This window comes from Balaenoptera borealis (genome assembly GCF_965194805.1).
Source record: "Balaenoptera borealis genome assembly, chromosome: 1".
Taxonomy (NCBI): Eukaryota; Metazoa; Chordata; class Mammalia; order Artiodactyla; family Balaenopteridae; genus Balaenoptera; species Balaenoptera borealis.
The window spans coordinates 96,989,742-97,016,424 of record NC_138860.1 but is presented as its reverse complement, the minus strand read 5'-3'; the positions used below and the strand labels follow the sequence as shown (position 1 = coordinate 97,016,424).

Below are 26,683 nucleotides of genomic sequence, written 5' to 3'. Positions count from 1 at the left end.
GGGGGCTGCTGTGCTGGGAGTCGGGGTGGGGAAAACCTCGGCGGCCCGGACTGGGCGGGCCGAGGGCGCTGCCCGCGCGGAACCGACCTTGGCTCTCAGGTCCACACCCTCCTGCTCAGGTGCTGTCAGGTCCACAAACGTATTACATCCTGTGCCAGATTTGCCTTCCCTTTGGAATACGGTGCTGGTGATTCGTGGCTAGGGCCGCATTTCTTGGTCAGCAACTTTTCTAGAAATTTCAGGATATGTTGACAAGCTCTGAGGTTGCCAGCTAGGGTTTATTTCAGCAGTATTCTTGGAAGGAGAAAGGACAGGAGGGTTTGCTAGTCTTTGCCGGTGTTCCAAGAATACTGGATGAATGGGATCTTTACGTTTAACTTGTTTTTTCTCCAATTCGGTGCTTGGCGTTTTTATGTCATTTTTGACGTTTTGCATCATTGGTATTAATATATAATTTTGCTTGAAGTCTCAGTTCATTGATGAATCCTTGTTACGGTAGTAGGCAAATTCATAATTATCTTTAAACAAATATTAGTGTCTTGTATGTGAACCAAATAAAGATTCGGTTTCTACTCTCATACTAGTAGGCATGTGTTCAGTGGAGGTGTTGAATTGACTAACAACCCAAGTAAGACTGGTGAAGGCCTTTAGGGCGTAAGGACTTTAGAACCATTGGCGTTCACGTAAAATTCCAGAAATTGAAGTTCTAAAAGCAGTTTGCTACATATTCGTTTTGTGCTGAGCAAAAGCTAGTCAGAAGCCCCTTGTACAACTTGTCTTTACAACCCTGCCATTTAAGAAATAAGCTAGATAAATATGCCTCTTGTATTAACCTGTTCTGACAGAGGTGTCTTTATTTGTTGTCCAGTTAATAGATTATTATTGAATATTTACAACTGTGGTTTCATAACTTCATTCTTCCTCTCCCACACCCAGTCTCTTAAAATTTACATTATAAACACTATTATATGTTTGATATTTAACTGTAAACTTGTTTTATAACCCCAATTATATTTTATTGCACAGTCAATGTGTTTTCTAGGCAACAGTAGACTTCTTTAAGCTGGCTAAAGTGCTGGTGATGTTCTTTTTGAGGGTCACGCTGTGCTGTCTCTTTCAAGGGAATCGGAAAATAATCCACAAAATGCTAGGCTTTGGCTTTGTTTGTTTGTTTCTGGAGGAAGTTGCTTCCTTTTTTTTAAAGGAATGCAAGATTTCACTTCAGCAAAACAGTAGATCTAAATTGTGTTACACAGTACTGTTTTAGCTTCCAAGTCTGCTGAAAAGGCTTTTGTTTTTGCTAACTTGTTCTATGTATCACTTGTTAGATAATGCTGAATGTAATCCTGTGATCCTATTAGTTTTTTTTTTTAACTTGCTTTTTATAATTTGCTCTGCCTCCCAAATATTGTTCGCCATTAGTATTTTCCTCTAGTCGTGCCATAAAAGTGGAAAGAGCTGTGTAGTCACCAGTTCCTGTGAGAGGACTGTAAACATACTGCTGAATCAGCACAGCTCAAAACTTGGAACCCTTAGACATGGGAGGATGGGAATTCTGGAATTTCACACTACAGGTTGGATATTGTGTAAGCTTACCTTATGCTCTGCTGAGCAGTTGGAGATTCCTTTTTTAGTGTGATACTTGTCAGGTGTTCCCCAGTGCTGAACACAGGAATAATGTAGGCAGCATGCTATTATCCTCAGCTGCTATAAGCACAGATGTCCTACATCATAGATTTAAGGTCCACAGATTTTGTATAATTTTAGTAAAGGTATTCATTAAATATCTCTGATTTTATTTTTTGTACCTTTGTTGGACTTTTCACATAAATATTCGTGCCTGCACAAGGAAGAATTTGGGTAGACCATATGTGCCCCCTCCTCTGGACTCCCACAACAGTTTGTTCACAGTATAACTTAGCTGTTTACAATACTCCCCACCACTACTTTGAGCTTGAGAGCATGGATGGCATATTTCAATCCTTCTGTTTCCTCAAGGGTCTAGAACAACTAGGTGTTCATTAAATGCTAGATGAACCATATTTGTTCATTGTTCCACAAATAAGTACTGATTACCTACCTAATGTTAGGTATGGTCTGAGATTCTGGGAAAAGAATATTAAGACATGCATGGCCCCTGCACTCCTGTGTCTTACTGTCTGTGTCAGTGTGGGGAAAAGACCAAAAAACAACAACATCTAACAAAAGAAGTTCAAAATGTGGTAAGTGCTATGAAAGGAGTATCACATTTGAGCCAAGTTATAGCAGAGGAGGGGAATTTGCTGATTACTCATGGAAAGGTTACAATAGGTATAGGACAGTGATCAGTATTAACATAAACTGAATTCCAGGTGATGAGAATTTTTAAACGTTTAAAATACTCACTTTTACTGTTACAGTTTATCAAAACATTTCCTCAGTTAACAAATAGGCTGTGCTACAAAATTATAGGAATCTTTTCAAGCTAATTGATGGCTTTCTATAACATCAGAATAAAATCTTAACTCCTTGCCAAAGTCTATAAACCTCTGCATTGTCTGGCTTTTCAAACTTTATTTTATCCCACTCTTTCACATGGTTTACTATTGCCCAGCCATAGTGATCCCAGAGGTATGAATAAGAAAGATAAGCTCACTCTTGGGTCAGGGCCTGTTCTCCCTTTCTTGGACTGTTCTTCCTCTTGCTTTTGGAATGGCTAGCTCCTTCTCTTCCTCTGAATTTGGTATAAATGCTTCGTCTTCATAGTCTTCAACCACCTTATCTAATAAAATGTGCACCCTCAACTATTTCCTGGCTCCATACCTTGTTTTCTCCATAGTGCCCATCACAGTGTGTAATGTTATTTGCTTGTTTACCTTCTTTTAGTTATTTTCCCATTGGACATGGGAGCTGGGACCATGTCTGTCTTGTTTACTGCACTCAGATATCGGTTGAATGCGTTTGAAACTTGGAATCCATTTGCTCATAAAAACTTATGACTGGTGGCTAGGTTTCTAGGCTAACCAGCAATAATTTTAATTTCTTGAATTAATTTTTTAGTTCCTTATAGTGTGGGTAGAAAAATGACATTTTCTCCTCAACCTTTTGCGCATAAGCTTGACATTAGATAAAAATCTCAAGTGGCTAAAGTAATTTTTGTAATGTTTGTACCTCCTTTCCATATTCCCATCCCACATCCTTTTCCTCTTTCTCTCCATAGAGTCTGCTCTTCTATTGTAGCAACCTACACTGTCCTGCTCCCTTGGTATGCTTGGTTTTCACTTGCTGAAATTCAGAAATGCCTCTTTTTTCCTGATACGGTTGTCGTGGCAATAGCCTCCTGGTCTCAGGTGATGGGAGGAAGGAAGAGTGGAGATGGATCTGTGGTAGTGACAGCAACCTCTGTGGCTACCTGTTGAAAGCAAAGTAGCTAACTATATGTCAGTGGCAACTTGTATCTGAATTTTTATTTGAAATCTTGTTACTAATAAGCTTCATGGAGACAGTGTTCCAAATTGAAATATTCTTTTTTTTAATGTATGAATTATATAATGACTAGATCTAGAAAGGTTTGTCAAAATGTAGATTTTTCTAAAAGAGAAATAGAAGGGAAAAAAAAAATCTAGGTCAGAAGGGGAAACACTTAGAAAGAAAGTATCAGTTTATCAAATAGTCCTGCCAAATGCTCAAACTTAAAACCATTAGGATCAGTTGCTTGTAGCTGTTTAGTGCCGAAAGCAGGCCAGCATCCTCAATATGTCACTTTTTAACTATAGGAGAATGGAACACTGCAATAATAAAATATAAATTGAGTTGGCTAAACTTTTTATTCCCATTTTAAGTGGAAATCCATAAGACCTGATTGATTATAGCTCACCAAATATGAAAATACATCATTCAATTTGACTTTTGAAAATTTGGCTGCTTTATAGTACAGTATTTTGGTGGTTATCAGTCTGTCATTTCATCTAAAATGGTTTTGTAACCAGTTGTTTGACATTGTATAAATATTACTTTAAAACAGTTTTAATCAGTTGCTTTTGGTACAGTTGGGTGTGTGGAAGAATTCTTTGAAATAGTAGGAAATTAGCTTTCATTTGCCTTGGCTTGAAAATTATTACAATATTTTTATTTCAGAGCGCTTCAGTTAGTTAAATTGGGGTACTGATGATTCTTTTGAGATTTTTGAAAATTTATTTAAGTCAGTTAATGACTACAATAACTGTTCTCTAAACCAATTATTGAGATACATGATTGACTGAGGTTTGGGATGCCACTTTAGATCATTCGTGACATTGAAATTTTGGAATTTGTTGGTTTTGGGAATAGAGAGAAGTCGTGGGCATGTTTTGCTACCAGGTCCATTGTTGAGATGTCCTAGACCCTGCATCACATTCTGTGTTCCCACAGTGCAGCATTTCCGGGAATTTCATATTGCATTCTGGATAGCTTTCTGCCAGAAGATCAGAGTACACCTGTGTTGGTTCAGTGCCACTACCCTTTTAGTTCTATTAAGATTTTCTTTTTTTGTTTCCTTTTTTAATCCTTTTATGGCTTCTCTTCCTGCTCACTAACCCTGAGTTTCCCACAACGTTCTTTATTCTTTTCCTTTTCTCTTCATACTTAATGCCTTCAAGAAATTTTCTACTTTCTAGTCTTTAACTAGACTTTAGCTTCCAAGTTGAAAATTTGAAATTTCGATCTCTTACCCAAACTCCAGTCATTTGATTTTGTCTAAAACATCTCTACTTAAAAGTTGCACGTATGTCTTTCCTACTCGCATCCCGAGATGCCCTCTCACCCACACCTGCCAAAAGCCAAAATAACAAACTGATTTTCCTTCCAAACTCTCCTTTTTGACAGTAGTGCCACTAGTCTTTGACTGTTGGTTTCTTTTTTCTTCTACTTATTTACCCCTCATATCTAATTCCTAAGTACCTCCTCTTGATTCTTCCTTCTAAGTAGAAATTACTTATAGATTTGACTGTCTTTCATATTTCCATTTTTACCACCCTACTCTAGGCCCTCACCACTTCAAACCTTTGATATCACCATACTGATTTTTAAGTGTTAAACTTATTGTTTTCTTACATTGGTTAATAACTTATGATAATTATGTTATTTCTGATCTTTTCGAAGTCAAGTGCAAGTACTTCAGGGATTTAAATTTAAGTTTTTTTATGAACAGTCACACTTAATGCAGTTACAGTTTTTTCTTATTACTTCAATTTATCAGGTCACTGCTAACACATAAATAGTGTCCTTGTAAAGTTAATTTTTTTCATTGTTGTTTATCCCCTCCTGGAATATCATCTATATCCCTTTCCACTAATAAGATTTATCTTTTAATTTAAACAGAAACCTTGTGTTTGTTTGAACCTTACTTACCAGCTGTATGAGTTTGGACAAGTTAATTAGCCTCTCTGTGCCTTAGTTTCATTTTCTGTAAAAATAGGGATAATTAATAGTCTTTACCTTCTGTGGTTGTTGTGAGGATTAGATGAGTTAATATATAAAACTTGCTTAAAGTGTTTAGTACATAGTAAGTGCTCAATAAATATTAGCTCTTCACATTAAATAAATATCTAGTTTAAGACCCATTTGATTCAAGTCATTCCTCCACTATTAAGACTAATTTGCTAGCTGTCTTTGGGTATGCCTTGGACCTCAGTTTCCATATATGTGAAATGATTAGGTCATTTCTAGGATTTTCTTTCGATTTATACTACTGAAAGCAGTGTGAGATAGAAACAAGAAGATCATGAGCTTCGAAGTCAGATAAACTATAAGGTAACAGGAAGCATATTGCTATTAAAATTCTTAATATTTTTCACTTAAAGGTGAGGTTATAGGACTTCTTTTGGCTTACATCATCAATAAGAATTAGAGCTAAAAACAGATCCCTGGTTTTCTGATCCCTGTTTAATATGTAATATTCTATTACCAGTTTGATTTTTTTTTTTAATTTACTGACATTGATATAAATAGTGGCTGATGAATATATCTTTTTTTTTCCCCCAGGTAAAGACTATCCACAAAAACCTATAAAACAAGATAAATTATACTCCCTAAATTAAAAAAAGGCAAGATCCATGAGTGGGCATCGGTCAACAAGGAGACGATGTGGAGATTCTCACCCGGAGTCCCCTCTGGGCTTCGGGCATATGAGTACTCCAGGGTGTGTATTAAATAAATTGTTTCAGTTACCTACACCACCATTGTCAAGACACCAACTTAAGCGGCTAGAAGAACACAGGTATCAGAGTGCTGGACGGTCCCTGCTTGAGCCCTTAATGCAAGGGTATTGGGAATGGCTAGTTGGAAGAGTTCCCTCCTGGATTGCCCCAAATCTCATCACGATCATTGGATTGTCAATAAACATCTGTACAACTGTTTTATTAGTCTTCTACTGTCCTACAGCTACAGAGCAGGTAAGAGGAATTTCTTTAATAACAGATATAAACATTTATTGCATGCCAGAAACCCTATAATTGGGATTTTTTCGGTCATTTAACTAAAGGTAAGATAATCTAACAGCTGTTTGTCAGCTGTTTTAAAGTATCCTATCATATATATCGTTAATAAAGCTCATAGCTACAACCTACTTTATATACACTATGCTTATGAGAAACCAGAAGCAAAGTGTGGACTCTGATCCCAGGAGATAAATTAATGTTAGTTGAGATTAACATGTAAAATATTCCTTTAAAATCAGTAAGTCTCAATTCTTTAAAAAAGAGTTTTATCCCATTTTTTAAAAATGGCTAATAAAGTCTTAGCAAAGTTTAAAATGATCAGAGAGGAAAGTCTGTGGTAGTAAGATGGCACAGCTATAAATCAGTCTTATCAAAAGTATTCTCTTGATTCCAGTAAGAGTTGTTGAATATCCCTTTTCCCTTCCTGTAAACATATGTGGCTGATAACCTCAGGAGTATCTCTCTTATTCTAAGAAGGCAAAAGAAGTGTAAGAAAGAAACAGTATAATGTATTTCCTGCTCTGTATCCTGCTATGGCTGCCATTAAAAAAAGGGAAGCATGGTATTGCTTACAAAGACTCTCCCTGGGCCTTCTCAAATATAAGTCTCTCCACTGCTATTCCCTCTTTTACCTTCTCTACTCACTTCTTAAAACCAAAACTGAAACTAGAGCCCTTCATCTGAATGGGTAAATTGATGTTTAATTGATTTTAAAATGTTCTTGTCAAAAAGTGAACTAAGGTAGTTAGGTAGATGAAGGAGAATCAAAAACATTTATTGTTCCTGTATTAATCAGAATGATCAGCCACAGGTAAACCAAGAAGATAGAAGGTGATCCTCAACTAAAGCTGTTAAAAGTGACTGAACCATGTAAATCATAATGGCCACAACATTCCTTGTCTTGTTTTAAGCTTGAAGTAATTTTTTTTAATGTAGTCTTTTCAGATGATTTTTTGAGATAAAATTATCACCATTCAATCCTTTATACCTTTCTGTTTTCATTAATTCATTTGTTACCACATATAGCTCTTAAAGTAGCTATTGAGGGTCACAGTTACCTATAAAACATACTTTGTTTTTGTTTTTTGTCTTTTGCCAGATGTTTATTTTCCCCTCACCATTGAATACCTTTATTTTAATTCCTCTTTTACTATACAGGTACAGTTTATACAGATTGTATGGATATATTTCTGGTTTCCCCTCATTTTCTTAACTATCTTGCTTTACATCAATCAATAACCTTAAAAATAAACACCAGTACAATTGTTTAAATATGTCCTGGGATTCTTTATCACATTCTTTGAGCTGTTTTACTCGTGGCTTACTTGAGGACCTGACATATACTTCCAGAGGAATCTGGTCCAGATCTCGCACATCCTTAGAGGTACAGAAGAACAGGGAACGGGATTGGTTCCAGTTGAAGCCTTCTAAGTCCTAAACTAGTTCCAGGATGGGGGTCAGGGAATGAGAGCAGGTTGGAGGGTAGCTTGGCCACGAATAGTCATTTATTCAGCACCCAGAGTATACCAGGCACCATGTTCCCTATAATACTTTTCCTCAGCCTCTCTTCTTAAGTGATTTGGAATTATTAGAGTAACCTTAGAATTAGTTAAATCTTTGGGGAAACTTCCAGAATAGGAACTACACGAATCACAGAGAACTTTTCAGAATGCTGCTGGGAGGAATCAAGGTGGAATATGACTGTTCAGTAATAGTTTCCTGATTGATACATTCAGTGTATCAGGCTCTTAACCCAGCTGAGACCAAACTGGCTCCTGAATGAGAAGGCTTTCTTCTTAAAACACGTATGAGAGTTGTGAAATAATGGAAACAAGGAAGAAATATATAAATATTAGTTTAGCGTTCTACAGATTCACTGGAAGAAAGAAAAGACAAGAAGGCTTTGCTCTCTCTTATATATGTAATAACCGTCTTGCTGTTTTCTAGGATTATGTATATACTAATACTTGAAGTTGTCTCTGTTCCAGAGTAACACTTTTCCCCATTAAAACCCTAAAACCCCCAAGAAGTTCCTTGTTTTCTAGTCCCCTAAAGCAGTACTGTTCAATAGAAATTTCCATCATGATGGTAGTGTTCTGTGTCTGTGTTGTCTGATATGGAGGCCATAGATACTTTTGTCTATTGAACACTTGAACTGTACCTAGCAACTGAGGAACTGAATTTTTGGTTTTATTTAATTTTAATGAATTTAAACTAAAATAATCACAGATGGCTGGCTAATGGCCATTGTATAGGACAGTGCAGCTCTAGAGAGTTACTGGATTCCTCGAAGAGTAAGAAGCAGTAGACTCAAAGTCTAGAAGGTAGAGTTCTTAGTCACATAAGATAAATCACTTAGTCCAGTGTGCTGGCATGTAAACTATGGTTACAGAACCACAGTTACTGTTTTCCATGTTTGTAACTCGAGCCTGGGGGAGGTATGTACGATGATCCTTTTAGCAACCTCAGTGTTTTAAAATATGAGATTCCAAAAAAACGTCTAAGAGAAGATCTTTACCTTTAATAACTGAGATCTAAATAGACCTCTGTCAGAGAGATACCTCTTTGCAGTGCAGAATATACTGAATATTTTTTGCAGCTCTGAGTAGTTTTTTTAAAAGAATTTCACTTTTTATTTATTTATTTATTTTTGGCTGTGTTGGGTCTTCGTTTCTGTGCAAGGGCTTTCTCTAGTTGCGGCAAGCGGGGGCTACTCTTCATCGCAGTGCGCGGGCCTCTCACTATCGCAGCCTCTCTTGTTGCGGAGCACAGGCTCCAGACGCGCAGGCTCAGTAGTTGTGGCAAACGGGCTTAGCCGCTCCGCGGCATGTGGGATCTTCCCAGACCAGGGCTCTAACCCGTGTCCCCTGCATTGTCAGGCAGATTCTCAACCACTGTGCCACCAGGGAAGCCCTCTGAGTAGTTTTAATTTGCAGCCCTGAGCATTTAATACAGTTAACTTGATAACCAATATCTGAGAAATATCTTGTGGTTATAAAAATTTTTTCATGGCCTGGGCATGGGAAAATAGTAAAAAGTGATGCAAAACACGCTGACATTCTTACAGAGAACAAACCAAATAGAAGCTCTTCTTTTTTATTTATTTATTTATTTACTTTATTTGTTTTTGGCTGCATTGGGTCTCTGTTGCTGCGCGCAGGCTTTCTCTAGTTGCGGCGAGCGGGGGCTACTCTTTGTTGTGGTGCACGGGCTTCTCATTGCAGTGGCTTCTCTTGTCGTGCAGTACAGGCTCTAGGCACACAGGCTTCAGTAGTTGTGGCAGGCGGGCTCAGTAGTTGTGGCTCGCGGGCTCTAGAACGCACGCTCAGTAGTTGTGGCACGTGGGCTTAGTTGTTGCTCCGCGGCATGTGGGATCTTCCCGAACCAGGGCTTGAACCCATGTCCCCTGCATTGGCAGGCAGATTCTTTACCACTGCACCACCAGGGAAGTCCCAAAGCTCTCCTTTTTTAATTCACTACATTTAAATTCAATATTAGTGGTTCAGTTTCTGTCTGGGAAAAGAGAAACCATTCCTTGAAAATGTGACCATAAATATTTGAAAAATAATATAAGCACTCTGTCTAGTAAGTAGATCATTATTTTCCTAGTGTTGTTTCATGGAACATTGAAGAGATGTGTTTAAAAATAAGTTACGTGCGGGACTTCCCTGGTAGCACAGTGGTTAAGAATCTGCCTGCCAATGCAGGGGACATGGGTTCGAGCCCTGATCCGGAAAGATCCCAGATGCCACGGAACAGCTAAGCCCATGTGCCACAACTACTGAGCCTGCTCTCTAGAGCCTGCAAACCACAACTACTGAGCCCACATGCCACGCCACCGCAATGAGAAGCCTGCACACCGCAACAAAGAGCAGTCCCCACTCGCCGCAACCAGGGAAAGCCCGCCCGCAGCAACGAAGACCCAACACAGCCAAAAATAAAAAAAATAAAAATGAATAAATTTATAAAAAATAATAAGTTACATGCTCAAATAAGTTTGGGAAATGGCAGGATGTTGTATCCCCCTTGAATATGCACAATATGCATTAGTGAATAATCACAATATGCATTAGCAATCTTAAGGGCTGGAAGAAGTCCGGCAGTTGAGAAATCTGTTTAACATTGTTTAATCCAATGTTTCCCAAGTGAGTTTAGCATGGAAATTTTCTTTTCGTGTAATATCTATAAGCGTCTTGAAAGATACAATTTAGGAAAAACTGTACTGGATTATTCATTAATTGATTCTTAGAATCTATATGTTAGGAGAAATCTTATAGAAGTTACCTAGCCTAATCTCTCATGGGATTTCTGTATTATCCCTGTGAAGTAGTTATCCAGCATCTGTTTGAGTACCCCTACAAAGCAAGGAATTTTAATTCTCTTATAATTCTGAAGTTTTTCATTATGTAGCACCTGGATCTTCTCTCCTATAGCCTCCAACTTCTCTGGAGAATGAAGATAAAATATCTGCAAGTAAAAATACATTAGCCAGATAATAGTAATTAATATGTCTTATTACTCTTGCTTTTCTTATTTTATTTCACAGGCACCTCTGTGGGCGTATATTGCTTGTGCATGTGGCCTTTTCATTTACCAGTCTTTGGATGCTATAGATGGGAAACAGGCAAGAAGAACCAATAGCAGTTCTCCTTTGGGAGAACTTTTTGATCATGGGTGTGATTCACTATCAACAGGTATTGTTGATTTTTTAATATTAATGATTAACAGAGTTAAAAAGAATATGATAAAAAGCGATAATAAGATAAATAAGAGGTTCCTGGTGTTATAATAGTTATCAGAGTAAGTGGTTTTTTGTATTAAAAGTTTTAGTATTATCAAAAAATATAAATCTGGTTAATATTTGTTCATTATTTGGTGGTATTGGGAAATTTAGAAATTAATTTCTACTTAAGTTATTTTTAACCCTAAATATTATTGTTTTGGCACCTGTTGTTTTTAAATTCTAAGGGCATAATTGTTATCATGAAAAAAATCTCATAAATTATAGACGAGAGTTCAATAATGGGAGACTAGGAAATTCGTAGTCTTTGTATTTAAATGGATATTATGTAGACATTTAAAATTACGTTGTAGATTTGGAGTATAACTGTGATAATGGGCTTGGATGAAAAGACTAGAAAAAAATGCACTAAGGTGCTAGCAATAGATAAATTCCTATAATTAGATTATACATGGTATGTCTTTATTTGTACCATTTAAAAAATAATATTTCGGTAGTTTTTTAGAGGGAAAAAAGAAATTTAGAAATTAAGTGACAGCTTCTAACTAGTCTTCCTTTCAAGAAATCCCCTCACCCTGACTTCCCACCCGCCCACAACACACACACACTTACTTTTTATTTAGCAGCTCAATTGGTTTCTTGTCATTTGGCATAGCATTTAAAATATTTTAAAAGAAGCAAACAAAAACCCTTGATGGTTTTACCTTGTGAACTCAGATTCACAGATGTAGGTGTATATTAAAATCATTGTTTCAGTGTATCCTGACAGCAGCTTGCTTAGTAGAGGGGAAGGAATAGCTAAGCTCTTATAAAGGCTAGTTGGGCATCTTGAAAGGCTATTATAATTTAATTAGTTGGCAGCAGAATGATAGGTGTCCTCTGTTTTTTAAGTGTTAGTCATTTTTGCATTGTATTTTGAGTTCCAAACTTTTATAGGAAGTCCTTTTTTTTTAATGTATATTACCCATAATGAAATCTGCTAAATAAGAAAAGACAACCATCTATCTAAAGCTACTAGGTCCCTTTGTGAATTATCTAGGCCTTTTGTTTTTCTTTCTTTTTGACCTTCTGCTTTGTAATTTTTCACTGCCAACTGGTACTATAGAGTTGGGGGAATACAGACATACCTCAGAGATATTGTGGGCTCGGTTCCAGACCACCGCAATAAATATTGCAATAAAGCGAGACACACAAATTTTTTTGGTTTCCCAGTGTATATAAAAGATATTTTTACACTACACTTTAGTCTGTTAACTGTGCAGTAGCATTATGTCTGAAAAAACAATGTATACCTTAATTAAGAAATACTTTATTGCTAAAAAAATGCTATCATCTGAGCCTTCAGCAAGTTGTAATCTTTTTGCAGTCGTAACATCAAAGATCACTGATCAGAAATCATCATGACAAATATAATAATAATGAAAAAAGTTTGAAATATTTTAAGAATTACTGAAATGTGACACAGAGATATTAAGTGAACAAATGCTGTTGGAAAAAAAAAGGCACTGATAGACTTGCTCAATGCAGGGTTGCCATAAACCTTTAACTGGTAAAAACAAACAAACAAAAAAAAAAAATGCAGTATCTGGAAGCATAGTATCTGCAAAGTGTAATAAAATGAGATATGCCTGTACTCCAAAAAATGCTAAAGTATTTTAGTTGCTTTCAAGAAGTTTGGTTCCACTAAGTGGTGTAATGAAAGAAGAGATTGAAATTACAGGGTAAATGATAATGTAAAAGATTATATCCTACTTTCCTGTTTGCATAGATAACTGAGAGAAGATTGTATGTTCACAGCATGTTTTCTTTTTGCCTCATGTAAAATCATTTCCAGCTCAGTTAATGTTTGTTATTCAGATTTTTCAGTTTTCATTGTGATCTTTCTTTTCCAGTTTTCGTGGTTCTTGGAACTTGTATTGCAGTGCAACTAGGGACAAACCCTGACTGGATGTTTTTTTGTTGTTTTGCTGGGACATTCATGTTCTATTGTGCACATTGGCAAACATATGTTTCTGGAACATTGCGATTTGGAATGTAAGTAACACTTAGTGGTGATTTTGTTTTCTCTTTCAAATATGTAGAATGTTGCTTATAGGTATTTGAGTATTAGGACTTGATTAAATCACTAGTTTAGTAAATAAAAGAAGTTTAAAACTCTCATTATTTTAGCTACTATGTAACGGTCTCAGTCATGTGTCCTTCTGTCACACTTTTTAAAAGGAGATATTAGAACCTCCCAACCAATATTTTTAAAGTAACATGAAAAACAGTAGGCCCTTCACGCATATCCACTGAATTTCCCTCAAATTCATTTTTCTTTTTCCCCACTGTTATTCACCTTAACACTGTGTTTTACTTTGACACATGAAAATGTATTTTCAGGAAAGAAAAGATAGTTTATGAAAGCAAAGAGCAACTCTTTATCTCTAAATATCATAGCTTAATTAGATTTTATTCTTTTCACATCATTTTATTTATGAATCTATAAATATCTAAGCTGTTGATAATTTAGTGGATATGAGCACACCATATAGATTACTACTGCCAACAAAATGCCTAACAATTTAAAAAACGAAATAGAAACTTTCTTCAAACTCCAAAGTGAATAGTTCCTACCTGGTGATTAGTACTTTTCCGTAAATATTAATGAGTAAACCAGTCTTGGAACAAGGTTAAGGATGGAATTCACCAACTGGTGTTTAATTAAGTATCACAGATCCTATTTACACTGCTCAAGTTAGTCTTTTACTTTTTCACGGTGTAGGATTAAAAGATAACTTGAGAAAAGACTCAGAAAACTTCATGGAATATCAAAATAAAAATCTTGATGTCAAATGATAGGAGAATATCTTAACCTAATCTCTCATTAAGGCGAATCATTAATGAATTTTAAAATTTTAGATCACTGATAAACTTAGTTTTCTAGGCCTTGAAAAAGCCAGAACGCATAGAAATTTTTAGCTGTTTCCTACAAGTTCACTTCAGGTGATTTTTGCTAACCTTATTTAAGTAGAATTTAAGATGTTCTTATGACAGTAAATGAATAATTATTAATACTTTGGAGGTTAACTAAAAGACATGCCTTGGAAGAATTTAAAAATAAAGGGATTTAGAGAACATGTTTAAGGCACATCTCAAGTGACAATAGTGGACATGAGTGTCCAGTTGAAAACTGTATGCCTGTGCATTCATCAGCAGTTTATAAAATGATCTATGCTTAGAAAATATTGAAGATATCTGATATTAAAAAAGAGCAGTAATCGAAAATATTATATGCAGATTTTTTCCTCAGTATTTCCATAGCCTTTACATTATCTCAGTAATGTTTTCATAGTTTTTTTCTGCTTAGGTAAAAACCACAAATTATGATAGACTTCTAAGATCACTTGGTTTGCCCTAATTCAAACCCTTATTTTGAAAGCTTATCTAGCCCTAATTTATTTTCTTTCCCTTTCAAGTAAAGCAGCACCAGCTACATGGTGTAGGAACTGAAGGAAGGAAAGAAAATGAACCGTGGAAGCAAGGGAAGAGTTAAATAGACAGTGTTTTTAGGAGTGATTTGCTATCACAACTTTCTTTTTGCCGGTCTTAAAATTTCCCTTGCCGTGTATTCCTTTGATGAAATATGTACTTGAAGAACTGCAAGCAGTTCTATATTGTCAAATCATAAGATGCTTATAGGGGTGTGGCAGGAGATAAGGCTGGAGAAGATCCAGAAAATTGAGGGCCTTCTATGTCCTGCCAAGAGCTGAGGGCTTTTTATCCTGAATCTATTGAGAACCTTTGCAGGACCTAAAGCAGGGAAATGACAAAAGTACCTTTTGGAAATATCAGTCTGGCAACAGTTTGGAGGGTGAATTGGAGTGGGCTGTGACAGAAGTAAGAAGATCCCTTAGGAGGCATCAGCATAATTAAATATGAGGAACAATGAAATCTGAACTAGCACAATGACAGTGCTATCGAAGAGAAAGGGATAGGTTGGAGAGAGACTTAAGAGGTAGAAACTGTAGGACATAGTCTGTATTTGGTTATGGAGAATGAATGAGAGAGCAGAGACTGGAATGACTCCCAGTTCCCCTCCTTGGGTGGTTGGATGGAAGGTGGAGAAAGGCCCTGCAGGGAGAGGAGCCTATTCAAAGGAATAGTTTTATCTAGAACATGTATGTGAGGGATTTTAGACATCCAAAGAGAATGAGAATAGCAGAAAACATAGAGAGCAAGCCTAGAAAGAAGCCCATGAAAATTATTGAACAGCCAGAGTAGGAGGAGGCATACCAGAATGAAAAGCCAGTAGAGGGATGAATTTCAAAAGAGAACAGTGCTAAGTGCTGCCAAGACTCAAAATGAGGCCAGACTGTAGGGAACAGAAGTGAACGAAATAAATAAGCACACAGTTAGTACAGGTTACTTATAAAATGTGTAGCTGGGATGGGAAGGAGCAAGGCATCAGTTAGAGGAGCAAACATGGGCTCAAAGGAAGAAGGGGTTTGTATTTTTAATGGGAAAATTTTGAACATACAGAAGAAACTGACTTAGAAAAGAGATTGAAGACACCTGAAGAAAGGGGGGGGGTGATTTATCGAGCTTAGACTGCTAAAAATGCAGGACACAAAGGAGTAGAGTATCAGGCAGTTGGGACTAGATTAGGAGCACACTCTCCCTCTGAGACTAGTGCTTCCTTATAATGGTGTGAAAAAATATCTAGAAATATCGAGACCAGTTGGAATTAATTTCTCAATTTAAATTAAATATTTGTATTGTAAAGGATTTTTTAAAAATTGACTTTATTTATTTATTAAAATTGGCTGCGGCTTGCAGAATCTTAGTTCCCCAACAAGGGATCGAACCCGTGCCCTTGGCAGTGAAAGCATGGAGTCTTAACCGCTGGACCTCCAAGGAATTCCCTAAGGGATTGGTTTTGATTTGGGAAAACTGTATACAATTTTCTGAAATCTTGCATCCACATTAAAGCAACACCGAATTTAGTTATTTTTACAATTAAAAGCAAGCTACAACCTCCATAGAAATATACTGCGAGTGCTTTACATTTAAGGAAATATTTATCAGAATACCAATGTAATGGAAACATATGGAATAATATAGATATTTCTAAAGTAGTTTTAAAACTGCCATTTTAGATTTCACATTTTTTTTTAAGAGCAGATATAATAGGCAGATGTATAGTAGCTTAAATATTGAAGTAAAGTTTATATGTGTGGAAGAGAAAGTCCAAATTTTATTTATTTAATTAGGAAAGGTCAATGCTCAAATATAATTTGAGAAAAGAAATTTTTAAAAATCACTTGCTTTTTCTTCCTCCTTAGGGGAAAGCAGCCTTAGGCATCTTAGGAATTTTATTTTAAAACATTTTTATTTTAATTGTTTTATTTTGATATTTATACACGAATGACAAAAAATCACGAGGTTTCTTTAATATATATATAAAAAATCCAAGTTGTTATATGTTTAATAACCTTATAAAATAATATATTTACCAAAGAAGAAATTTTGTTTGTTTTTCTTAGTCTCCTAATATCCCTATTTTTAGTTTTTAAGTGTACTTGCACAAAAATTGGCATAATAATTTATCCATAACTAAATAATTTTCATTCACAGTCAGGTATTGTGAAAAAACCAATGTGATTTGGATACTTCTTCCCTGAAATTATGAGCTATATCTTTGTTCTGATCACTAAAATCTTGATTTGCTAAAAGCTGCCTTGCACAGAGAATATCAGTACCTGTCGCAGCTAGACAGACCTCTGTTCTGACATTGCTTCTGGAATGAGTAAGTAGACAGCTGATGGAGATGGGTACTGCTCATGGGGACCTTCCAGACCCAGCTTAGACCTTTAGGATTTTTACTAGCTTGGATATGAAAAACTGAGGGAGGGATATGGGCTTAGAGGCTAGAACTTCATAGAAGGATTGGGTTAGTGGAAGAAGAGAAGAATTATGAGTTGAAGCTCATTTGTAAACGTTTGTAAAATATTCTTTTAATGTATATGGATTATATTAAATGGAAGAGTTCACATTTCTTAAGACCTAAACCCTCTATATCCAGATAGTTTTAAATATATAACTTGTAGATGTACGTATAGAATCATTTTTATAAATTAAATGCTTAGAAACCCTAAACAATCTATAATAAGGCTATATTTATGTAAAACATAGGTCTTAAAAAATCTTACACACTGTGAAAGGTAAAACTCTTAAGTTATCGTTTCAGAAAAAAAATACTCTTGTTATCTTTTTGGGAGAGAATAAAAGAAAGGAATTATAATAGATTGAACTCAGGCCAGTGTGTCTTGCCTCAAGTGTTATCTCCAGATTATCTGTATATCAGCTTGGGCAAGGCCCATGACTTCTGTGGGCCTCATTTCCCAATTTGTAACGTAAGAGTTTTGGATTACGTGATATCTAAGGTTCCTTCTGAGAGTCTATTACTTTTACAGATATTATTTCTAGTGTGCTTATTATTTATAGTTATAGCAGACAGAGTATCTTCACTTTATGACATTTTTCAATTCATGCATCTAGGGTTTCACATTTACATTAGCTAAAAAGCCTGCCACCAACATTTATTCCTATGTAAGTAAATAACATCTGGCTTTTTCTTTTCTGTAGTTAATTGAAAAAAGTTAATAGGCTGTGTATTTACTACTAGTAGTGTGACAAATGCAGTTCATCTTCGTATCCAAATAACCTCTAAAGAATAAGTATTCAAAGACCTCCTACTTCCAAGTAATTAAAAACTGTTGTCTGTTATATTGGGTTGGCCAAAAAGTTTGTTCGAGTTTTTCCGTAAGATGTTATAGAAAACCCCGAATGAACTTTTTGGCCAACCCAATACGTAATCCACTTTCTGTGGATTAAGAATTAGGAAATTTTCTATATATAAAATAGATAAACAATAAGGTCCTACTGTATAGCACAGGAAACTATATTCAATATCCTGTAATAAACCATAATGGAAAAGAATATGAAAAAGAATATATATTATATAACTTATATATTTATAAAGTATGTTATATAACATATACATACTATATATACATATTATATTATTTTATATATACATATTATAATATATACATATTATATTTTATTAACTGAATCACTTTGCTACACACCAGAAACTAACACAACATTGTAAATCAGCTATACTTCAATAAAAAATAAAAGAATTAGGAAGTTTCCTACTGAATTCCTGTATAGGATCTGCCTATCTTTAAATGTTTAGGATTTATCACATGAATTATTAAATACCAGAGATTTTCCTTTTAGTTTCTAGTTTACCTGTTTTGTTTTGTTTTTTTCCTCAGCAATGATTCATTCATTTGGACTCTGCCCATTTAAATTTTATCAAATTATTATAGATAATATCCTAAAACAACTACAGCATTTGTATTAATGTAAAACCTAGATTGTAGTTTGAACTCTCAGATCATCAGGTAAAATCATGGACCTCTTTCTATCTCATTAGCATTCTTCAGTTCTTAATTTTGATTATGTAGTTTTTATTTGAAGCCTGTTCTATACTGCTCCTCTATTTCTGTCACCATTGAATTGGATGTTTTAACTATTTTTACGACTAATAAACTAATCCAGTATAGTAGAGAGTTATAATGCTGATGGGGAATTAAGGGAAGAGAAAGGAAAAGGATAAGATTCTTAAACTAGAGGTTATCAGGAAACAGGATAAGGAAATGGCCAATTTGATTTTTGCTTTGGCCATATCAAAAGAAGTCATACTTTCACTTTCCCTCTTGCCCTTTCCACATCCATGTGGTAATTTTACTGAAATAGCAGAGGTAGGAGCAGGATGAGGTGTGGAGAAGTGAAGTGTATAAGATGATTAGCGGTTTTTCAAGCACATAGATAGATGACTGTCCATTGGGGCTTCTAGGAAGCATTTCTATCCACAGGGAAGTCTGGATAGGTTCTGGCACTGAGGGGACCTATGTCACAGACAGTGTGATTATTTGGCAAGTAGTATTCACCATTCCTAGGTAATTAAGAATTGACTGCATTTTTAGTTCCAGTGTTTCCAGCTGCCTATTTATAAGTCATTTGTTCAGTGTATTACAGTTTTAAATTTTAAACTTTTATACTGTTTTGATTTGGGTAAGAAGTATACCTGTATGCATAAGGATAGTAATTGTACTGTATAAATTGTTTCATTGAATCTTTAGATGTCTTTATAAGGAGAATGCTACATTTTAAATCTATTTTTGCTACCTTGTTTTAGTAGGGCTCTTTAGCAAAAGCTCTGAGTAAAGTTATTTTGAAATGTTTGTTTCCTTATGCATAGATTCGATGTTACAGAGTCCCAGATCATAATTATAATATGCCAGCTTCTCACAGGAACCCTGGGTCCTTGGTTCTGGAACTTCACGGTAACTGCTAGAATATTCATGCTGTCCAGCGAACAATGGCATGAACTCAATAAAGACAGCACCTTTGTCATGCACAGAGTAATTTAAAAACAAAAATTCAAAAGTCTTCTTGTGGTATTTCACAGACAAACAGGTTATTAGAAAACAAATAATTTTAATATATAATAGGGCAATAAAAATCCACCCTATTAAACAAAATTTTTTGAAATATAATATTTCTGGTGATTTGATGCTAAAAACAATTCTCTCTCCCATTTACCTACTGTACCTTGTAACATTTTTGCTCTATGAAATATTTTTGAAACAAATACCTTTCCACCATTAAACAGAACTTTTTCGTATTTACATTTTTAACAAAATAAAGCAAGCAGAGTTTTCCTTAGATAGGTAAGTTGAGAGGACTCTTTATAGTAATGTAGGAAAAATTCTGTTTATTCTCTTAATATTCTTTAAGAAACCTGGTACTAGTTTTTCTGCTTCTATTAAATGATCTTGGTTTAAAAAAAAAAATTTAATGTTAGAAGCTATTCTCACTTCTATTTGTTTTGTTTACTATTTTCCTCTCTTAGTTGTGCTTTAAAAACTAAGTATTCTTAGCTTTTCATGTTACTGTAGTTATTCTTTGAATACCCTCCTTTTTCTGTTTTGTTTTGGTAAATACCTATTTCCTTAATTAATGCTAAGAGAGTAAGTAATAATATCTTTTTTTCTTTCATATTAGAATTGTAATTTTGGCCTTATGACTTTTGAAAGTTTAAAAAGAATTATTAAGAAATGGTTTCCCAGTGGAATTTTCCAGAATCCTTCACACTTTAGTATGAAAAGGTTTATTTACAAGAAAAATAGATTTTTTAAAGAATTTTGCAGTTTAGGGAGTACTGGGGAACTGTTTATATTACAGATCATTCTATCAATACAAGGCTGCGTTAGGTTTTGTGCATTGAGTCCCCATACCCAAACGTGCTTCAATAATATGATAGAAATAGTGAGTCTCTGATAGCAGTTCTTTCTGAAAGGTATCTTGTAGCATTATAAATCCAGTTATTCAATGGTAGTAATGATGGCTTTGGGGACAAATCAGTAGTGAGGGATATCCTACATCATTTTTTCGAATAAACTTGGAATACGGAGTATACCAAAAAGTACTATAGGCATGTTTTAGGAGCAAAACTAAAGCCACTTTCAATTGCATTTACAATGTATTGGCATAATTATTTGTGGGATTCCCACCTAGAGTAGAATAATGTGCATAGCTCAGGATGTGTCATTCTTTAGCACTCCTTTACCCTTAACCTGTTTCTGGTACTTCCTCTAAAGACCTGAAGCTTTATGCTCACTGCAGTTGTCTAGATTTATAATTTTTGATAGCTCATTTATTAATATTAATTAAACTTACAAAAGGTTTTTTTCGACCAATGTTCTAAATGAAATTAATAGTCAGGATACTGACTTTTATTTACCTTCAGCTTGTCTGTCAATGATAACAAAGTACCCTCGGTTTATAGAGCCCTTCCTATTAAAATGTTTCTAGAACTAAAGCATTTTAACATCATGAAAAATGTTTTGGAAATACATTTTTTCTTCAGATATACTGTCTTCACTTTTATCAGTTGCTAACTTGCAGAGATTTTCCTTTGCTTTTAATGTGTGTTGCTTTAACTGATTTGGTGATTGAAATGAAATTGTCAGATGTACTTTCTTTTTTCTTTACAAAGTCAGAGGAAAATATAAGCTTCAGAAAGAGTTGTTCTTTGTCATTTGTTTCCAAATTATTTTAATTTATTAGCATCTAAACTTCCTGTGTTAGCTATTGCCTGTGGTATTCTGCCATTTTAGGGAAAACTGTGTTAGAATGCAAGAACCTTCATCCTGAAACATACAGACATCTTAGTGATAAGTTAAAAACATATGACAAATGTTTGTCCCAGTTGATTAGCAGATTAAAAATTAGAAGAGTTTTAGCACTGTGTAGGAACAACACTAATTCCTTTCAAGGCTCTGCCACTTATCATTTCTGTAACCTTTGAAAAGTCACTTACCCTATCTGACCAGATTTCCTCATCTATAAAATGGTGGTAATATTTCCTACCTCCTAGGATAGTTGTAAAGATTAAAAGAGTAAAACATGTTATGTGCTGACTACAGTGCTTGTCATAGTGTTTATAATCATTATTATTATATTTTAAGACCTGTGTTAGTAATTCCCAATAATTTCCAGATTTCTTTCAAAATTGATTGTGCTATTTTGAGAGGAAGAATATGTCCATGATCCCTTTATTTAACTCTGAGATTATTACTAAATGAGGTGAGAGGACTGTTTCCTAATTTTTCTGTTTCCAAAGGTGATAAGGATAGGCTGCCCCCTTAAATTTGAGACCTAAACTTTAGTTCCTCTTAGAGGACTTGTTCTATTCTAGCTTTTGCCTATTTTTCTCTTATTCAAAGTCACTGGGTGGGTTGTTGTTTTGTTTTAGTCTTCTCAGATAGTCTAAAGATCTGTATAGTCACTCGTGGTAGATAACACTGTTTTAAATAATTCAGCTTATCTCAAAAATAGATGCTTAGACTTTCTCTGTATATAACACTTGACTTTAAAATACTCATAGTTGTCACTCAGCTGTATGGTTAATGTTATTAACATTAAGCTTGTCATGCCCAGTTTGCCCCTTATGAAGGGTAGGAAGTAAAATATTGGAAGGCAGTATGTTGAATTTCTAGGTCAATCTTCATTCCAGTCTACCAGTACTTCACCCACCCTGGTAAAATATATAATGAGTGCCATATTCTGCTTATGTATAAGTTCCCTAGAACATCAGATCCATTTACAAATAATTGCAAATCTGTAGTTAACAGCAATCTAATCCTTGACTAGGACTCCAGCCCCCTTCAATGACTTCCTAAGCAAAATGCTTCTTTTAAAATAGTAGCTAACAAGTCAAATTGTACAAATCAGAATTTCTGTGACATTGCGAATCTAGCCCTAGTGCGTATTCTCTGTTAAAACCAAGCTAGTAGCCAACCCAGTTACAACGAAATTATATTTATTATGTATAGTTTAATTTAAAAAATTATGTTTCCAAATTAACTGCAAGTATATCTTTGAAATGCATGTGCCATATGTAGATGAAAACTAGATTAAATTGTCTTATTTCTGATATTAAAAATGCTAGGAAATGACGATTAACATGCTTATCAACGCTCACAGAATGTCAGTTAAATCCCTTCACATTCCTCAGTTAATGCTGAGTCTTGTTGGAATTCAAACCAAATGCATTTGTTAGGAATCTCTCTGAACACTAAGAAATAAAAATGAGACATTCAAAATAGAAATTTTCTTTATAGTTAGCTAACTTAGATGGTTTGGAGTTGTTACACCCCTTAATCACTTTTAAAAGCTATACTTCTCATGTAATAACTGTCCTGATCAGGGAACTTTTTAAGCTGTCTTTCTCTGGTGATGAAGCCTCCCTAGGATCCTCACTCCAACTAGAAAGCTTCTATTTCTTGTTCAGAAGTTAAAATTACTCATATTTATTTAGGACGCCTTGATATCTTTACCTCTTAATCAGTTAACCATTAGGATGTTGTAAAGAGTGATGGGCCCAAGGGATTTGTTATGAGTGTTGAAGGTTATTTTCACTATGGACTGCCACACTTACAGCTTCCCTGTCAGAAAAATGGGAGAGCTCAATCTCCACAACTGGTTTGCTTTTCTCCATCTTTCTTCTGTGACAGCCATCAGAATGGGTTGTTTGTTGCTGGCTTGTTGTAGTAATTCAAGTGTGTTCTGACCAGAGTACTCATGGATTAAACACAGCAGTTGGGGAATTTCTTTTTGTCCTTTGACAAAACCTATACTAAAATAAAGTAGAAATAAGAAATTATTTAAGCAATACCAGTCAAGATATTTAAATACTTTCATGGTTATAGAAAATTATGTTTATTATCGTCTAATTTCCCCCCTCTGAAACTATTAGGCTGTGAAAATCTAATGCTATAGTTAAGAGATTTGTTTTCCCATGTCTTTTTTAAAAAGTCACTCTGGTGTTTTAGGTGGTTTTCTACCACATAGCCCTTGTCCCTTGAAGGGCTTATTTTTGGTGTAGTTGTGGAGGTTGATTTTTTTGTTTGTTTTTGTTTTAGAGAAATAGTTCCAACACTTGGAAATATTATCACCCATGTTATTATTTTGAAAATAACAAGTGACTACAGAAATGCCAAATTCCTGCCTTATATAATATTCTCCCTCTAGATAATTATGTCTTTCCTGCATAGCCAAAAAGCGTAAAATGAGCCCCCTCCTAATATGTGTTACAGTAAATTCAACCCATATTGAGAGACTTCTTAGTGGAAGGGTGGAAAAATGGACTGTCAGGTATCCACTTCTCTTCTAAACAGAATCATTAACTCTTGTTCACTGTTAATCATTTCTGCCACCTGTCCCACTTAGCTTGCTTAGTTTCTCTCTTTGGGGATGGCCTCACACTGCATGTTTTTTCATTGACAGTCAAGATTAGAGCCACACATCCAGAAGTGGTGATAGGCAATTCTCATGATTCAGAGCAGGAGGGCTTTATCCTGGAGTACAGAGTATTCCGCTAAATCAGATAATCACACAGGAAAAAATGTTCTTAACTAATTACCAACTGGTAAGTAAGTTTTCCCTGGCTCTCCCTCCTAACATTAAGACATTGTTGATCTAAATTCAGTGATAGTATCTGAACGGTTTACAGAATTCTGTCTTCCAAAATTTCCAAACAGGCTAATCCATAAAAATTTCCCAGGAATCCCAATTTGGGCTTTGTAAAGATCTTTCATGTTTCCTAATCTCTTTTACTTACATTCATCCAAGGTACAAAGATTAATTGCATGAGGTTCCCTCCATTTTTATTTTGTAATTCTATACTTCTGGCCCTTCCCCTCCCAAAAGGCTACTTCACATATCCAGCAAAATGTTGTAAGATGTCTACCCTCCTCCACCCAAGACAGAGTCGATCATCTTTGACACCTGCTTAGTCTCCTGAGTCTGCTACTGAGTGTAATTCCCCTTATTGGCAACATCACTCACCAGGTCAGCTCTACAGATTCTTTTTAGCCTAATTCAGTCCATTTTTTTTTCAATAAATGTGTATATCAAGATAACTACATCACTATATGTTTGCAGCTTAATATGCTTCTATTTAAAAAGCATTCTTGAGCAATCAAAGATAATTTTTTTTAGTTGTGAGAGACTGGTTTCAATCTGGTTATTTATTATGAGCATAAAACTTACATATCTTAAGCTCACATGATAGATTGTCTGCTTGAAGTATCAATTTTAGAAATGGGGTCTCTATTCTGCTCTGGGATTTGAACCCCCTTGCTGTTGTTGCTATCAGTTTTCTTAGATTGACTTTTTTTTTAAGTTTACCTTCTTAATAGATAAATTATTCACTTTGCTTAAAAACTAACATTATAAAAAAGGTATGCAGTGAATAGTCTCCTTCTCATCCTCATCTCCAGCTCTCCAGTTCCCACACTGTCCTCTCCAATAGGTACCCACTGTTCTTAGTTTGCAATGTATCTTTCCAGAAATTTGTTATGTAATTATCGGCAAAAATTAAAATGTAATATTATTTTTCTTCTTTTTTTACGCAAAAAGTTCATATACACATTCTGCAGCATTTTTCTTCACCTAATATAACTTTGATATTTTTCCATGTCACCACTAGAGAGCTACCCCACTCTTTTTTTAAAAGCTACCCAATAGTTGATTGTACGGAAGTACCATAATTTCTATAACTACTCCCTCATTGAGAGATATTTTTAAAGTTTTGCAACTATTAATAATGCTGTAATAAATAACTTTGTACAGACATTTTGTGCAAGCATATCTGTAGGGTAAATCAGTAAAATTAAAAGGCATTTGGATCCAGTAATCTGAGAATGACAATCTCAAGATTATAAAAAGTGCTAGTTTACAGAGGGAAAGGAACACCAGTTTTTGCTTTGCTCCTCAGTCTTCAGAATATGCCCTTACTCTTTTTTCAGACTTTCAGGCTTCTAATTTCTACTGCCCTGTTTTTGTACCAGGTTTGTCTCTTCTTGACTGTAAGATCATTTTCAGCAACCTCAAAGCTAATTCTTGGCTGCTTTCAGTATCTTCTTTCCAGACGTCTTAAGAGTAGTTGACCTAATAAGCATAAGAATTTGATTGAGAATTGGGTGAATTTTTTTTTCACACCCATATCATGGAAGGCATTAAATGAATATATCTAAAGGGCAGTAAGTTTTGCCAAGGTTATCAGAGATTTATGTTACTTTAGTAAAAGCTCACCATTTCTTCCATTTGATACTACAAAGCACTTATTTCAAGATCTCATATTATATAGCAGTACAGTGCAATCCTCTGCTTGACATTCAAAATGTAATACACACACACTTTTTTTTCTTTTCTTTGTTTTTTTTTTTTTTTTTTTTTGGTGAGAAAGGTTAAGCTGTAGTTTCAGCCCAACTTCAATGAGTCAGAAATTTTCTTTAGAAAGGAGGGGTTTTTATTGCTCTGTGAAATTCATCAAATTAAATTAAAACACTCTGGATTTTACTTGATTTTGCTCATAACAAATTTTTGACACCTCCTTTTCCCCTTTCCTCAATATTTGAGATTTTTTTCTATTGTGCATGATAGAGGAATGCTGCTAAGCTTGCAAGTAATTAACTTGAAACTGTTTTGAGTAATTCTGCTTTTTTGGATTTTTTGTACCTAATCAGAATTGATGTGACTGAAGTGCAAATCTTCATAATAATCATGCATTTGCTGGCAGTGATTGGAGGACCACCTTTTTGGCAATCTATGGTAACTCTGCACATTGTGTATCCCATGTAATGCATGTTGTCTTTTGCTTGTGTTTTTCTAATATAGTATAATCCAGTTAAAGGATGATATGTAAAATTATTTTATTCTTTCTGAAAACAAAAAGTCACAGCAATGATAGGACACAAACTTTTCTTTAGGGCATAGTGAATTTTACTACTTGGAGTTATGTTGTATAGTAGGTCCACTTCAGGGTTATTTTTGAAGGCTATCAGAATTATTATGTGTCATCCTA

The 26,683-nt window shown here is 35.0% G+C and overlaps 1 protein-coding gene across 5 annotated transcripts in view; it reads left to right on the top strand.

Moving 5' to 3' along the window:
* The window catches only part of CEPT1 (choline/ethanolamine phosphotransferase 1), a 36,405-nt gene that overhangs the window by 901 nt on the left and 8,821 nt on the right, over positions 1-26,683 (top strand). For 3 of the 5 annotated variants that reach the window (XM_082366060.1, XM_082366059.1, XM_082366062.1), the window contains exons 2-5: positions 6,001-6,410; positions 11,002-11,149; positions 13,089-13,230; positions 26,346-26,430. In XM_082366060.1, coding sequence (XP_082222186.1) covers positions 6,072-6,410; positions 11,002-11,149; positions 13,089-13,230; positions 26,346-26,430 — 714 coding nt within the window. In that variant the 5' untranslated portion in view covers positions 6,001-6,071. Of the gene's footprint in view, positions 1-2,090; positions 2,223-6,000; positions 6,411-11,001; positions 11,150-13,088; positions 13,231-19,510; positions 19,596-26,345; positions 26,431-26,683 lie in introns of those variants that run through there. The other 2 variants (XM_082366061.1, XM_082366063.1) reach the window with 2 other exon arrangements.